The sequence below is a fragment of the Choristoneura fumiferana genome, chromosome 5 (assembly GCF_025370935.1).
Source record: "Choristoneura fumiferana chromosome 5, NRCan_CFum_1, whole genome shotgun sequence".
Lineage (NCBI taxonomy): Eukaryota > Metazoa > Arthropoda > Insecta > Lepidoptera > Tortricidae > Choristoneura > Choristoneura fumiferana.
Window position 1 is genome coordinate 11116710 of NC_133476.1, and position 15808 is coordinate 11132517.

Here is a 15808-nt window from a genome sequence, read left to right on the forward strand (position 1 = left end):
GTAATTGTAATGAAACGACGTTCGTAAGGTTTAAAAGATTCTAGTGATGACTGGCAAACTATTCGTCCTGTGTTTGTTTTTGTTTGTTATCGAGGTACATGTTATTCGTCGTATTAAAGCAACAACAGAGTCCCCAGGCGCGTTAATCGTGGCGATTTGTTGAGTGCGACGTGTTCCTGTTCTGTGGCATCTGCGTCGAGTTTCTATATTTACGCGGCAGTTTGTACTCGACTCCGCAAAGGGAAGGCATGAGGTCGTCTCAGGCGCAGTGGCGTGTCGCGCACGCAACGTGTAGCCGCCGTTCGGGAGGCGCGCGCGCCGCGCGTACACGGCTATCGCTAAAAACGACACGGCCCAGCACGGTGTTTTGTGTTCATTGACAATTTACTAGTGACTCCGTGACCTTTATTGCAGCCGTCTTGCGTCGGAATGGTTGCATTCAGGTATTGATTTTGCGAAGTATAGGTAGGTACGAGTACGAAGGGGATTTACTGATGCAGAGATTTGTCTGTTTTTACTATACTTATGCGTATGTGTATGTTGGATATAAGTGTTCGCCCTTATAACTATTAGGGCAAAGCGAAAACAGATCAATAAGCAAAAATATTAAGCTTTCCATTTTTTTTTATAAGGAATACAAAGTAAGTAACTACTAAATGTCCTAAATATTATAAATTAAATGTTTATTATTTCAATAGTACCTACTTGTTTACCTACGAAATAAATTACCAATCTTTAATTTTTTTAACCGACTTCAAAAAAAGGAGGAGGTTCGATGTTCCATTATGTATCATTAAATTGAAAAGTGATAAGAAATAACTAAAATTCCGTTCCATATCAAAATGGCAGGACCTATTCCTTAACTATTATATTAATAACAAAAAAGTAAAACCGACTAAAAAAATAACAAAAAATGTAACCGACTACAAAACCCTTGACAATATTTTTCTAGGTAGGTACCTAACCTACTAGCTCGAAGTCGGTGCCTCAGCACAAGCCAGCAGGAGTGGAACAATAGTCGTCTACCTCACCTACATACCATGGGTTTCAATCAGTCCTGCTGGGTCGTGCTGAGTCACCGACTTCGAGCCAGTAGGTACCTATCTAGAAAAATAAAGGTTTTGTAGTCTGTTCCATTTTTTGTTATTTTGTTGTTTGTAGTCGGTTTTACTTTTTTGTTAAATTTTTTTATTATATTTTTAAACACGGGTTAATTACGTTGTTTTATAATAGAGCTCCGTTGCCGACCTTCCGGCTTCAGCATCAGATCAGTTCGAAAGAATCATTAACTTAAAGCTTCTTCTTTGTCGCTTATCTAGTTTTATTAAACATGATCGTTTATAGACGAGCGAGCATTACTTAGCTTTGACGAGTTCCATTGGCCATCTACGTTCTTCTTCATCAGGTCCAGTTTACCAAATGATACTTTCTGAATGTAAATGCTTTTCTTAATGCTAAAAATGCCAAAATCGCCATAGGTGTGCCTATAAGAATTGAGGTTTACCCTCGATTTCCCTAGGATCCCATCATCAGACCTTGACTTGGTGACAATGGGACCAACTCAGAAGAGTACTCTTTCGAATAAAAAAATAATTTTGTAAATCGGTCTACAATTGACTGAGTAATCGGTGAACATACATAAAAAAAATACATTCATTGGAACATATAACCTCCTCCTTTTTTGAAGTTGGTTAAAAAGGATGTCTCGCCGGCGCTGTCCTTGGTTTTTCCCATCTTGCGTATATAAGTAAGTATATATTTTTTCCCTTGGCAATTGGCAATGCAAACTGTACAAAATCACTGAACTCTTGGGATACTTATGGAGCATAGTATCTAACGTCATCGGTGAATAATAAACAGGAACTGACTATTGTAACAATGCAATTACAGGTTTGATTAAATATATAATATTCTTGTGGGAACGCGACATGTTGTTATGCATGCGAGTTTGTTTACACAGCGCACGTTGCTGCAGTCATGATCGCACCAACCAGATCAAAACGTGATGGTAATTTAATAGCTTACCTCTTGCCTCAATACCTATGTATTCATTCAGCTGGAACTAGAGTTTGGCAAAGTCTAGCAAGTATTTCTTAGGTTAGTTTATAACTTTACTCTGCGTTTAACATTTTTAGCGCGCATCCTGCCGGTGCTTGAAAGATGGCAAAATAATTTGGTATATATTGTTTATTATTGAGCTTCATGGAAGGCAATTTCAGTCTCATGTCTATTATATACATCATTATTTAAAAAAAAAGTTTTAAAATAATAATGTACAAAACCAAGTATTTTCTTCAAATTGACAAAATCATTAGAATTGCTCGTTTTAAAATAGTGACCCCAGATTTTGTCTTTTGGCAAGTCTTTTGTAAGGACCTCAAAAACAGTTCTCAGGCACGTGTATTCTGAAAACAGGCCGTCAATGTTAACCGCAGCTTAATTTTTTTATGTGGAAGGAAAAACTGGTCTCGTAACTTATTAAAAAAACTAGTATTATATTTAGCTGTCGAAATCCGGGATATTAAAGTATAATTCCTGGACACGGGACAAGACACGTAATTCCGGGACTATCCCGGATGTCCCGGCCATCTGGCAACCCTAGGTACTAGGTGTACCGCCGAAAGGTTTACTATTTAACTTCTAGTTAAGTACCTATGCTAGATATATAAATATATAAAACTTGACGATGCCGATGCCCATGGTAACAACAATACGGTATTTGACAACTCCTGAATTTGCCATATCTTAATATTACTATGAAAATATAGATATACAGACAGTGTTTAGCGAAGAGAAATCTTAAATCGGTTGAAAATTGGATTTATAGTGATTTTTTGAAAAATCTATGTACCTGTCTCTTTCTCAAACATTTTTCTCTATGCAGCAAGTGTGGCGGTACTGGCGTGTGACGTCACATGCCAGTATGTCTTTCTCTGTCTAATCTTGAATTTCAAACCTTTATAACTTTGTTATTTGTAAAAGTAGCTTAAAATTGTTTTTCTATTTGATAACAGGCATTGTGTAGTTTAAATTTATAAAACATATACAAAATAGTCAAATACCGTATTCATCTGGCCGATTTTGGTTATTCTATGTATTTTCTATAATTTATGAAGCAATCAAGCAATTATGCTTCAGTTTGCTTAAATAGAGCTGACTTTTCGTACGGTTAAATTCACATTCCCAATCACTATAAATAAAAATATGCAATACCGTCAAGCCACAATATCTCCAAATAATCAGCCAATCTTATTCTGTATGGGCGTTGCCCCTTATCTTTTCAATAAAACCAAATTATCAGAAATTAAACGATGACACGTGTAGTAATGGCAGGCGTCGATATTAAGGTTTATGTACTTTAATTTCAACTGTGCTTGCTGAACTTTTCTGTTACCTGAGTTTTCTCCATATCTATTTAAACGCAACCTCGTTAAAGGCGTATAATGTGGTCTAGAGGTCCTATTGGCATATGTATATGTGTCTCCAAGATTCTGAACTCTGCTGAGCTATGAGTAATCTAGCTTTGTCAAGTCATTGCCTTATCATTAGATAGGCTACCTATTTGATCGAATAGGGTTCCATCTTAGGAAAACTTGATTGAATGTTCGGAACTTTTATCACGTTTTGTTCCATGCGGCAAGGTTGCAGCCTGTTTAGATTTACTCTCACATAAACATAATAAAATGTTTATTCACATCGTAATATGAAACTAAGTCGTTTTCTGCGTTTGTCTGCGTATACCTATATACCGGATACTAGATACCGGAACTCTTCTTAACCCTTTTCCAGGCCCCGCGAATTTAGATGTGCTACCTACCACAAAATAAATCATAGTTTTATGTTGCTTACCTATGGGGGATTAATTTAAAAACGAATACTATTTTAACGAATTCGAATGATTTTGTACCATATTGCATACGTAGTAGTAGTAAGGTCGAATAATTGTGTACATTTGTGTTTGCTATGTATATGCACTATGCCTGAAAAAGTACAGTGAAAAAGGGTACTGCGCAACGTATTTGACAGTTTTCACCATCAGTTCGAAAAAAATCAATAATGATTTTTAAAGCCTAGTCACAGTCACATAGCAGTCACACCCATGTGAAGCAGGAGCCGGTTCAGCTACATTCATAATTTTGTAAGTTTTTTTAACACCCTGTAGTTTTATATTTTTATGCAAAACCTGGCATTGCTTGAACAGGTTAATATTTAATACGTAGGTATTTCGAAGTTCACATCTAGAAAACTATTGAAAATAGGTAAAAAGTGCACAAAATTACGTTTGTAAATAGTCAATTTTATCAGCTTTCATATTGCACTCTCGTATACTTACCTTATCCAATTTAATGTTCAAAATATAAAGATAATAGGTTCATATCTGGCTTAATAGCCAATGTTTTTGTATGCCAACTGGCAAAACATAGTGCAAAATGCAATGTAATATCTCTGTATTTATGCAGCCATCACCTATGTTTCACAAATAAAACACTTGACTTTTGCATTAACGATTAAATTTGCTATAACGCCTCGTTTTCGAGATTTAAACTGAAACAAACAACCTTTTAGTATGTGTGTCTAGTAGTCTACTAAACAAAGATCAAAAGTTAAACTTTCTGCTTTCGCCTTTTGCTTTGTGAGCACCGGAGCATTTTTTCAACCAGCGGTAGGTACGTAAGTGTATCGGTGACCGTTACGTTAATGTGCAAAATACAATTATAAGAACCATATCGCTAGAAAACCTGCTTTCAAATAAAAAAAAAACCATTTAAATCGGTCCACCCGTTTAAGAGCTACGGTGCCACAGACAGACACATATAGCGGTCAAACTTATAGTCTGGCTAATGAAAGATGAACCTGCAAAACCGCGACCGCGACAAATTAAAAAAAAATGCAGATGTTATCACCAGGTATTAACATAGAATAAGTAATAGTACAAGTGGACGACCGGATGGCCAAGTGGTTAGAGAACCTGACTACGTAACTTGAGGTCCCGGGTTCGATTCCTATGTGTGTGAACAATATTAATGTTTGTTCTCGGTACTTATTACGTACAGAGAAGCTTCTCTGCCATACAAAAGTGATGATTAGACATAAGGATCGTGCCTACTTCATGCTTCTATCTATCGCATGCCTATTGGAAAATATGTAATTTTTTAAAACGATATGTTGAACATAAAAAGGTTAATACGAATATTTTTGAGTAAAAGTGAATCTTAGGAACCACAATTGTATTGACCGGTTCTGAAAGGGAATAGTATCAAAATATTTTACCATGCCTACTAACCTACAAATTTGGTTACCGCATCTAATGACTCTTTTTTTCTTTCTTTTAAACAAGGCTTCCCTCTGCTTATTTTTGTTTGAATTTGCTTATCATGGTAAAAATAATCTGTCGCACACCACTTTTGATTGTTTGACCCTTGTTTTAGCAGTAAATTTCCAAAAAACTCTATTTTAACACACAAAGGTACTAAACTCAACAAGTTACTGAATAGATGATAGTATAAGCTCAAGTGTCTGTTTTCTAATACTCTTTGGTCTGTTTGCCCATGACATTTGAATAATGTTGCCACTCAAATAATAGCTGGGTTCATCTTTCATATCCAAACTCTAACACAACTTATAACACCCCTCTTTTTGCGTTGGGGGTTAACAAAATAAAGATAAGTTAACGTGGGGGAGTATCGTGGGGCAGAGGCAGAGGGCACGTGGTAAGTGTAAGCGCTGATTGGCGGTTGTGGCAGACTGTCACAAGAGTAGAAATTAACGGTCAGCGCTACACCATACGTGTCGCTGGCTGTACCAAGCTAAAGTGTGCTAAAGTGTGTGTGTGTGTGTGTGTGTGTGTGTGTGTGTGTGTGTGTGTGTGTAAAGTGTGCGTGAATATTCGAAGAATATGGTGAAGTGAACTTCCAACCATTATATTATTATTTCTTCTTTTGATTTTAATGTGATTGAAAAGTTTAATTTAGTACGAAAACCTTATCCCTAAAAACTTTGCAAGGTTGATTTTATCATCGTCGCGCGTTACTTATGTGCCATCCATAAATTACTTACGTGTTACGTCATAGCAATTATGACCCCCCCCCTGTCGTACTTATTGCTATGAAAATTTTAATTATTTTGTTCCTGCGTCACAAACCGCCTGAGCCTGACTCCTCACCCCCTAAATGTGACGTAATTTATGGATGACGTCTTGAATTTAAACAGATCATAAGCAGGTTGTGCATTCTGCTCTTATTCTGCTATACTCTTCTACCAAGATTCTTCAAATAGATATGTGCCCAAAAACCGACATCGCGTGAGTTACAGGCCAAAGTTGGCGACAAAACAGCCAAATAGATCATCATTAGAATTGGTCCAGCCAGCCACTAACACGTGTGGAGGAACTTTTACAAACGCGATTGATTCCTCCGACGAGCCTTGTGATGAGTTAAGTAGGCGCGCGATGCGTCCGCGTGGTTGAATGCTTCAAAACTCCGAACCCACAGTCCCGCACCGAATTGGGTAAAGCAAAGCGATGAAACAAGCGAACCGCGGCCACGCTCCCGCGGGGCTATATGAGGGCGCGCAATGCTTTGGCAACACGCCGCTGCTATTTATAATAAACCTTGAAAGCAGCCGCCCTTGCCGCTTTATTGCAACTAGACATTTGAAAAATATCACGAAATCGCGCGCTACTATTACGGACAATGTGTTTTTTACTCTATTTTGGGATAGCATAGCACTCTTATTATATTTTTACGCGCGCTTTTCGCTAACGTGCGTCACACGCGTTGACACAACCTATCAAAATATCCCGTGATGTATTTTCAGATTTATCTTATCAATTTCGCTACGGTTCATTTAGTCGCGTGGTAGTAGCAAGTAAAAGAGAATAAGTAGGTTCACTACCAACAAAAGTACCTCTCCCCCTCTTTTACTATGGTAGTAGGGTTATGAAAATTGGTACCTATGGAAATATCGCACGTAATTTTTCCTTCAAAATTTCCATTTTTACAACTGATTTGTCAACTTTGAACCGACGCTGTACTAAAACGGTTCGGCCGATCTCGAGTCATTCTTTTGTTTTTGAATTCTAAAATCAAATATTTTAAGATGATACTAGTTTTTTAGGGTTCCGGAGCCAAAATAGTAAAAACGGAACTTTTATAGTTTCGCCATGTCTGTCTGTCTGTCTGTCCGTCCGTCCGCGGCTTTGATAGTCCCCAATGCTAGAAAGCTGTAATTTTGCACGGATATGTGTAGATTATGCCAACAAAATGGTACAATTAAAATTTAAAAAAAAATTGTTTAGGGTACCTCCCACAGACGTAAAGTGGGGGTGATTTTTTTTTCTTATCCAACCCTATAGTGTGGAGTATCGTTGGATAGGTCTTTTAAAACCATTAGGGGTTTGCTAAGACGATTTTTCGATTCAGCTATAATTATGTTTGCGAAATATTCAACTTTAAAGTGCAAATTTTCATAAAAATCGAGCCACCCCCCCCCTCTAAAATCCAAACCGGTGGGTGGAAAAATTTGAAAAAATTCAGGATGGTAGTAAGTATATCAAACTTTTAAGGAAAACTATAACGGCTAAGTTTGCTCGAGAATTATCAGTAGTTTAGGAGTAAATAGCAGACTAAGGTATAAAATATACCTAAACTTGGAAGATTCCGTATTAAATACGAAATCCTTAGAAAAATATTACTGATTTTTTTCGTAATGGCTACGGAACCCTATTTCGGGCGTGTCCGACACGCTCTTGGCCGGTTTTTTTTTTAATAATCACGGGAGGTTTGCAAACGACAGAACTTAAAAGGCAGCCCTCGTATCAACCTGAAATACGAAAATGGAAGAGTGAAGATAACGGATGGTCTGGTCGTAGTAACAACACGACAGGAAAGCGGACCAAATCTATACCTAATATTATGTATAGTTAATGACTTTGATTCCTGGATCGCCATAGTACCTTAGGAAAGGAATTAATTTATCTATGGATGGCCATGACATGACATGCTAACAAAATAGCAGATTTACTGCTTAGCTCGTTTAAAAACAAAATCCAGATTTTTTTCATTTCCAGCGAGAGGCTGTGGACAGTGGAGTCTGGAACAGAAACATTTACTTACACATTTTCTAACTTACCTTGTTTTATCGCGAACATGATTTACGAGACAAATACTAAATGAAATCTAGGTACATGGTAGAGGTACATGGTTACTAACTTATTCTGTGCTAAAACGGGAAATTTTAGAACTGAGTGCCATTTCTTTTTTTTTTCGGACGCCAATATCAATAACCACGGGGTTTTCCTTATACGTCCTGATGCACCAAGCAAGAATTGTATTGAATCGGTATTCTGGGGAAGCTCGTGAGTCACAGTTGCAACACGCACGGAGGCGGCGAGACAAGCCCGCGCCGGCAGCCCGCGCGTCGGCCCTCCAGTGGGCCTAGCACGCTAGTTAATATTAAAATACAATAAAGCATATATCCTTTGTAACTAGGCGAGTGTGAATGGGACGATGCTTTATGCCCGCGATGCGCCAGCGTGCTAGGACTGCAGCGGGTATCGGGTCGGCTGCGCCCGCGCCGGTGAAAGGGAGGTTAAATGCCGCCGAATGCCGCCCGCTGCTGAGACGGATTGCCGCAACTTTACTAAAAATGGCGTCACTCACACTTCGCTGTTTCATTAAAGTATACCTATTATAAAGCATTTACTACTATGTAATTGTGACCATAATTGACAAGATTTCATATTTCTAAGACATTTTGATTCGTTCTCTGTATTCTGATTGGAAAGAGAAAGACGCTGATATTTTTAAAATTTCGCTACGATTTTTTTTTTTTTAAGATGTGCTTATTCTAAAAGGGCATAACTCCAAAACTATATACCACACAATAGATCCATTACTTTTGTCTACTCTATTTAAAAAAAAAAACCGGCCAAGAGCGTGTCGGACACGCCCGAAATAGGGTTCCATCCGTAGCCATTACAAAAAAATTAAGGCGCTGTACGTAGTGAAAACTACAATTTTAGAAAATATTTAAAATATACTTACACAATACTTACAACTGCAATTTTTTTATATGTATATTTTCAGTCTATTAGCTAGTTTTTGACTTCATCAAAAACACGATTGCTGACAAAAACCTCGATAGATTATTTTTTTGAAAAAGAGCCTTCATTTACACGTTAAACCAAATATTATGAAAACTATTATGAATATCAACACAAAATTTGCTTTATGAAATAGTTTTTAGTAGATTTAGATTTATGCTTCATAGATTTTCAATATGTTGAGTACATCAATCATACCAATTTATTTCGTCTTTGGCAAAATAAAAGGGTTCTAGCGCGCGGCGGCGGCCAAGTATTTCCCAGTCGCCAGTACACGCGTGTACGTAGTCGACGACGGACCTGTGCACATTTTTCTAACGCGCTAGTACTACTTTTGAGAGCAAATAATATGGGTAATCGCAGTATTAAAAAAGTTAAGCGAAAGAGGAAACGCATAAGTGAACTCAGAGCACATATGAGAAGCATTAGAGTACCTAAACGGTAAGTACCTACCACACACTAATCGACCGGCCGGAGTCGGGCCGAGTCAGCAGGGCTACTACGAAACTCCAAACTCGAAGTTCGTGTCGTGGGGCCCTCTCGCTCTCGTACTAAATAGTATAAGTGTCAGAGGGACCGCAACCCACGAACTTCGAGTTTCGTAGTAGCCCTGCTGAGCGGATTTCACATTCGAACTACGACCGCAAGCTGGTTGGCGCGGGCCTTGGCTGCTCATGGAAGCGGACGGCTTCGTCCAGATTCTACCGCGACTGCCATACAAATTGTAGGCACGTTGTATAACCTATACTACTCACGGCGAACATGTGGCGAACCTTGCGGCTACTATGAAACTCGAAACTCGAAGTTCGTATCGTATCGTCCCTTTCGCTCTCGTATTAAATAGTATAAGTGTCAGAGGGACCGCAACCCACGATCTTCGAGTTTCGTAGCAGCCCTGCTGAGCGGATTTCACATTCGTACTACGACCGCAAGCTGGTTGGCGCGGGCCTCGGCTGCTCACGGACGCGGACGGCTTCGTCCAGATTCTACCGCGACTGCCATACAAATGGTAGGCACGTTGTATAACCTATACTACTCACGGCGAACATGCGGCGAACCTTGCGGCTACTACGAAACTCGAAACTCGAAGTTCGTATCGTACCGTCCCTCTCGCTCTCGTATTAAATAGTATAAGTGTCAGAGGGACCGCACGACACGAACTTCTAGTTTCGAGTTTCGTAGTAGCCCTGCTTGATCCCTTTGACAGTTTCACTGACATTTCTGATAGTAGATGCAACAGTTTAGATTTTCTCATTTTTTTGCAGGCAAAGGTAATATCTTGCATTCAGCCAAGTTATTTAACATAAATTATTTTAATAAAATAAGATGGTTGCACTTGGTTGCACTAGTAAATTATTGACAAAAACATGTACTCCAACTGCAATCCGGCTGCAAAATGGGAGTTTGGATGCAGTTATTGCGCAGTTAGTACAACTGCACCAGCACGACCCGACTGTCAGAGGACTGCATTCCAACTGCCATTTTAGGCAGTCGGAGTGCGGTTCTTACGCAGTTCTGATGTAGTTCTGCCATTTTACAGCCGGATTGCAATTGGAATGCGGTCCGTGTGTACCAGACCGTACATTACGACGCCTACCGCCTACCTTATCAGCGACTTGTTTATTATAGGAACTTCGATTTGTAATTTACCTTCACGTAAATCAAGATTGGTTTTTTGGAATCTTTTTATATTTTTTATTTCCATTCCAATTTTTTTTCTCTTACGGTCATCCCGTAAAACCTAAATTGAAAATACAAACTGAAATATAGATGCACAGAAAAAACAGAAAAATAAGACCAGCACTGGGAATCGAACCCAGGTCCTCGGTATTCCGTACCGCGTGCTATACCGCTACACCACTGCTGGTCCACCAGCAGTGACCAGCAGTGGTGGTTGACCGGCAGTGGTGTAGCGGTATAGCACGCGGTACGGAATACCGAGGACCTGGGTTCGATTTCCAGTGCTGGTCTTATTTTTCTGGTTTTTCTGTGCATCTATATTTCAGTTTGTATTTTCAATTTTGAAATTAGTTTGTCTTTAATTTTTTCTCCCAAAATGTATCATCTTTAAGTAAAAGTGAAATAAAGTGCCCGGTTGAAGTGTAGCCTTTAGAAATGGACTTGAATAATGTATCAAAGAAAACGAAATTCAGATGTAGGATTATGAAAAGGAAACTAAAACTACTGAAATTAACAAAAATAGTAACTGGTATGACCAGATCCAAGGTCTCCATGTCACGTGTCGAGCACAGTGTATATTTGCTGTGTGGAGTGGTGAAAATCATCACCTCAAAACAGTAATCATACTTATAGATGATACATTTTGGGGAAAAAAATGAAAGACAAACTAATTTAATTTTATATGGACTGGTTACTACCCGAAATTGTTGATTCCCGTCGAGCTCGGGGAATGCCACTAAGGGAAAAAGAATCTTCACCAAAAATAACTGTAGAACCTCCTCTGACTGAAGAAAAGGAACTTTCTTCTACATATCTATAGTTTTCAAGCGACAAAAATAGGGAAAACATCGCTTCATGCTCCAGACAATCAACTTTGGAATCTCCTCTGACTGAAGATAAATAACTTTCTCCTACATATCCATACTTCTCAAGTCACGAAAATAAGAAAAGCATCGCTTCATGCTCCAGACAATTTTGGAAGAGCTATAAATTTATTTAAAATTCATTGTTGCCGTCGACTGCGTCCGCGCGGAATCCGATTTAGAGCAATTTTTTATTATATCCAAAATATTTATTTTCCGTAACATAAAGTATCCTAAATGTTGACCAGACTAATAAGCTATCTAACTAACTAATTTGGCTCAGGGACCCAAAGAGGGTCTTGGCCTCCGAAACAAGAGCATGCCATCTGTCCCGATCGTGCACAGCCTCTTGCCAGTCGTGGTCGTGGAGACGTCGATGATCCGCCAGGACACAATACTCCCAGCGTACGCTCTTTCGGCAGCCCGATCCTCTCCTATTCGTAGTAGGTAGCCGAACCAGCGAAGTCTGTGTGATTTTGTTACGCCGATGATGTTGGGTTCAGCCACCAGCTCCTGGATCTCTCTCTTTTTACGGATCCTCCACGTGCCGTCGTCTCTCTTGACAGGTCCCAGGATCTTACGCAAGACCTTCCTTTCCGCTACAAAAAGTTGATGTTCCTCTTTGTGAGTTAGTGTCCAGGCCTCACAGCCATACATAAGGACAGGTCTTACGACAGTTTTATAGATCCTTAACTTTGTATTCCTGCTGAGAAGCCTGGACAACAACACCAATAAGCTATCACTACACAAAATTTCGTTGATTTCTGTTTAGTAGTTTCTGAGTTATTATGATTAACTCAGGGACTTTATACATCCCCTTGGCCCATAGAGCTTATGGGAACGGAAGCATTACCATGTCCTCGGTACCGCTCTGCTTTCAGAGCATGACATTAGTGCGTGTGAGCTAACTTTGGGGGTGGCAGACGTGAGCTTGCCTTCGGAATCCAAAAGCTTAATGGTTGCTTGACCTGAAATGTATATTTCAGATTTTTATTTTATTTATGACGGTGGAAGCATTCTACACTTCTACTGAACGTAGATATAGTTTAGATATAGTAAGTGTTTAGTTTTGTAACTAAGGGACCCATACATCCCTGTATTATAATAATATTTTTTTTGTAATTTTTTCTTTAATTGTATACTGTACTGTGTTTTTTAGTACCTATTTTATTTGCAATTATTTTATTTTGAAAAAACGACTTTCTGCCAAGTTTCTTGCGGCGCATTCTTCTTGGCAATGAATAATGATGGTCTTTCCGAAAGCACTGGTAGTTTAAAAATGACGTGTAAAAGTGCCCATTGCGGCCTATTTACTGAATAAATGATTTCATTTCATTTCGTAAAAGTGAACAGACAAATTTTCCTTTACTGTTTTATTATTATATGTATAGATTTGCCTAGCTTGTAATCTAGATTTTCAGATTCAAATTGAAATGTTTTTTTATTTGTATTGACTTACCTTTATATCCTTTTCATCATTTCTATCTATCGACCTATTCAGTCTAAATGTCTATCCATTACCTACGTTACAAATCAAACTGTGGACATGAAGAGGCATAAATAATTTGTTTATTACCAAGACTATTCATTAAACGAAGATTTTCTTTATTAAACCAAAAAAATGTGTAATTATAATTTTAAGGAAAAATCCGGAATTCACATTAACCAGAATACGGATACAAACAGAATAAGGCCGTCAACGGGCTGCAAAACGTAGTGATTATATACTCTTTGCGGGCTGCGTGACAGACGCGCGAGGCGCCCCGCATTCGCCTCCACCGCGTCGTCTGCTTCACCCCCTCAAATACCGAAAATTCTTCTATAAGCGCGCCTGCAATATTTTTTTAAGGATTTCGTATTTTGTACGGAATATTCCAAGTTTAGGTTAGGTACATTTTATATACCTTAGTCTGCTACTTACTCTTAAACTACTAATAATTCTCAAGAAAACTTAACCGTTATAGTTTTCCTTGTAAGTTTGATATACTTACTACCATCCAAAATTTTTCAAAATTTTCCTCCCACCGGTATAGATTATAGAGGGGGGGAGGGGGGGAACTTGCACTTTAAAGTTGAATATTTTGCAAACAAATCACTGAATCCCCCCCGCTAAAGTAATAATTGCACACGGGCGCTACATGGGCTAAAGACGCCGCTGGGTCCTCGCTGCAGCCTAAACGGCTAGACTGATTTTAACATATGAGGTATGAATCCCCCAGCCTTGATTTTCTAGTGTGATGTACGATCGCACTGACAAGTAAATTATTACTTTCAACATAAAATATTAGTTTAAATACATAAAGAGATTATCCAGATCCATTATAAAACCATGTATGCTTGCAAGACGTAGGCATCCCAGTGCGAGGAGCATTGTTTTGTTTTTTTTGTTTGTTTTTCGTTGGTTTCTCCGAAAAGTTTCGCTTAGCCAGGGGATTAGCAACAAGTGTAGGTACCTACAGTACCTAGCACCTTTCAATACCCCTAAGGTATCAAACTAAGTTTGTAGTCCTATTCGTAACCACGAAACCATTTTATTGGAAAAGGATTTAACGTGCTACCACATAAATAAATTAGTTAGAATTCGATTCCAAGCCCGATAGGGTAGTATCTAGGTGACATACGAGTAGATGACTAAGTTTTCTGATGGCTCTTGCTGAGGCACCAAGAGTGATCCATTCATCAGATCCATACTTATGGCAAATATGGGACCACTTCAAGAGTATTGAGTTGTTGTTGTTTCCAAAATTCTTTTCATCCGAAAGAGTTTTCAGAAATGGATCCACAATTGTCGAAGAAATCGGTGAACATAAATGAAAAAAAAAAAAAAGTACTTACATAATAGTGGAACATAGAGCATCCTTCTTTTCAAACACTATCTTAGATATATAGATTTATTCTTAGTGAAAATTACATTACATTCCATACAATATGTCAAAATATAAGTAATTCACAAAAGATCGTCAAACAAAATACAATTACAACTAAAAACAATGATCCAAATAAAAAATATATATCGCTACTTAAATACAAAAGGGCCACAAATAAAAAAAAAATCTAATAATTGCACGTTAATTAGCAATTAAAATGCAATTAATTTGTATTAATTTTATTTGTGGCCCTTCCTTTTGTATGTAAGCAACGGTATGTCAACGTGTAAAATCATGTCAAAAGAAACAATTACGAAATACATACATACGTATTCCATAGTTAAATCAAAACATGCAATGATTATCCGGTTAAGTTAGTTTCATTCCAATGTTATACACTCGTATATTTTATTTAGTCTTTAACGAGATGTTATATTGGTGTTCCAGCCTCAATGAGTGTTATTTCGCGAATAAAGGCGCGGCGCTGGTGTTGGCGGGGTGCGAGCGGCGGCGTGTGCCGGCCTTCGCGCCTCTGCCACCGCAGCCGCAGCCCCAGTCCGACATCCAGCATCACCTGCAGGCCATGTTCTATCTGCTTCGGCCCGAGGAAACGCTTAAAATGGTGAGGTTCTTAGATAGCAGAAAGAATATCACTTTAGCACTTGAATATAAAGATACAAATTGTTATGTGCAGTGCGGTTCAGTAGCTTTTACTCAGTGAAGACACTTCAGACCTACGCATGAAGTTTATTTATGGAGTGCTCACTACGCTAGGACATAAGTATGAGAGAGGGCTGAGGAAGAATTAGATCATACATGTATGTACTAGGTATTAACACGTCGAAGCATTTGATTACTGACCCATTATACCATTAAACATTCTCACTGTAAGTTTCATAATCATAACGAATTGTCAAGCAATGCAATGTCACTATGACTTTTTCTGTGAAAAGGTTCTACAGTGTATCACGCACGATTCTGTTGGTACGGTCGGTAGTAGGTACGCCGTGTTACATAAAACTGGTCTAGTTCGATAAAAAATACATTGACTAACATGGACGGCGGGAAAAACCTATTAAAACATCAATCTTTTATTTTTTTTATTTATATATAAAAATGAATCACTATTTCCCTTGGTCACGGCATCACGCGTGAACGGCTGGACCGATTTCGCTAATTCTTTTATTGTTGTTTTTGCTATTGTTAGGAGAAGGTTCTTATAAAAGAAGAATTAGAAAATTAAAATAAAAAACTACACCGGGGGCGAAGCCGCGGGCACCAGCTAGTACAGTATA

General features: G+C 38.5%; 1 protein-coding gene across 5 annotated transcripts in view; it reads left to right on the forward strand.

Annotated features, from left to right (window-relative positions):
- Window positions 1–15808, forward strand: part of ssh (Protein phosphatase Slingshot) — a 33619-nt gene that overhangs the window by 7410 nt on the left and 10401 nt on the right. For 2 of the 5 annotated variants that reach the window (XM_074087852.1, XM_074087853.1), the window contains exon 3: window positions 14961–15135. In XM_074087852.1, the coding sequence (XP_073943953.1) occupies window positions 14961–15135 (175 nt within the window). Of the gene's footprint in view, window positions 1–213; window positions 444–14960; window positions 15136–15808 lie in introns of those variants that run through there. The other 3 variants (XM_074087855.1, XM_074087856.1, XM_074087854.1) reach the window with 3 other exon arrangements.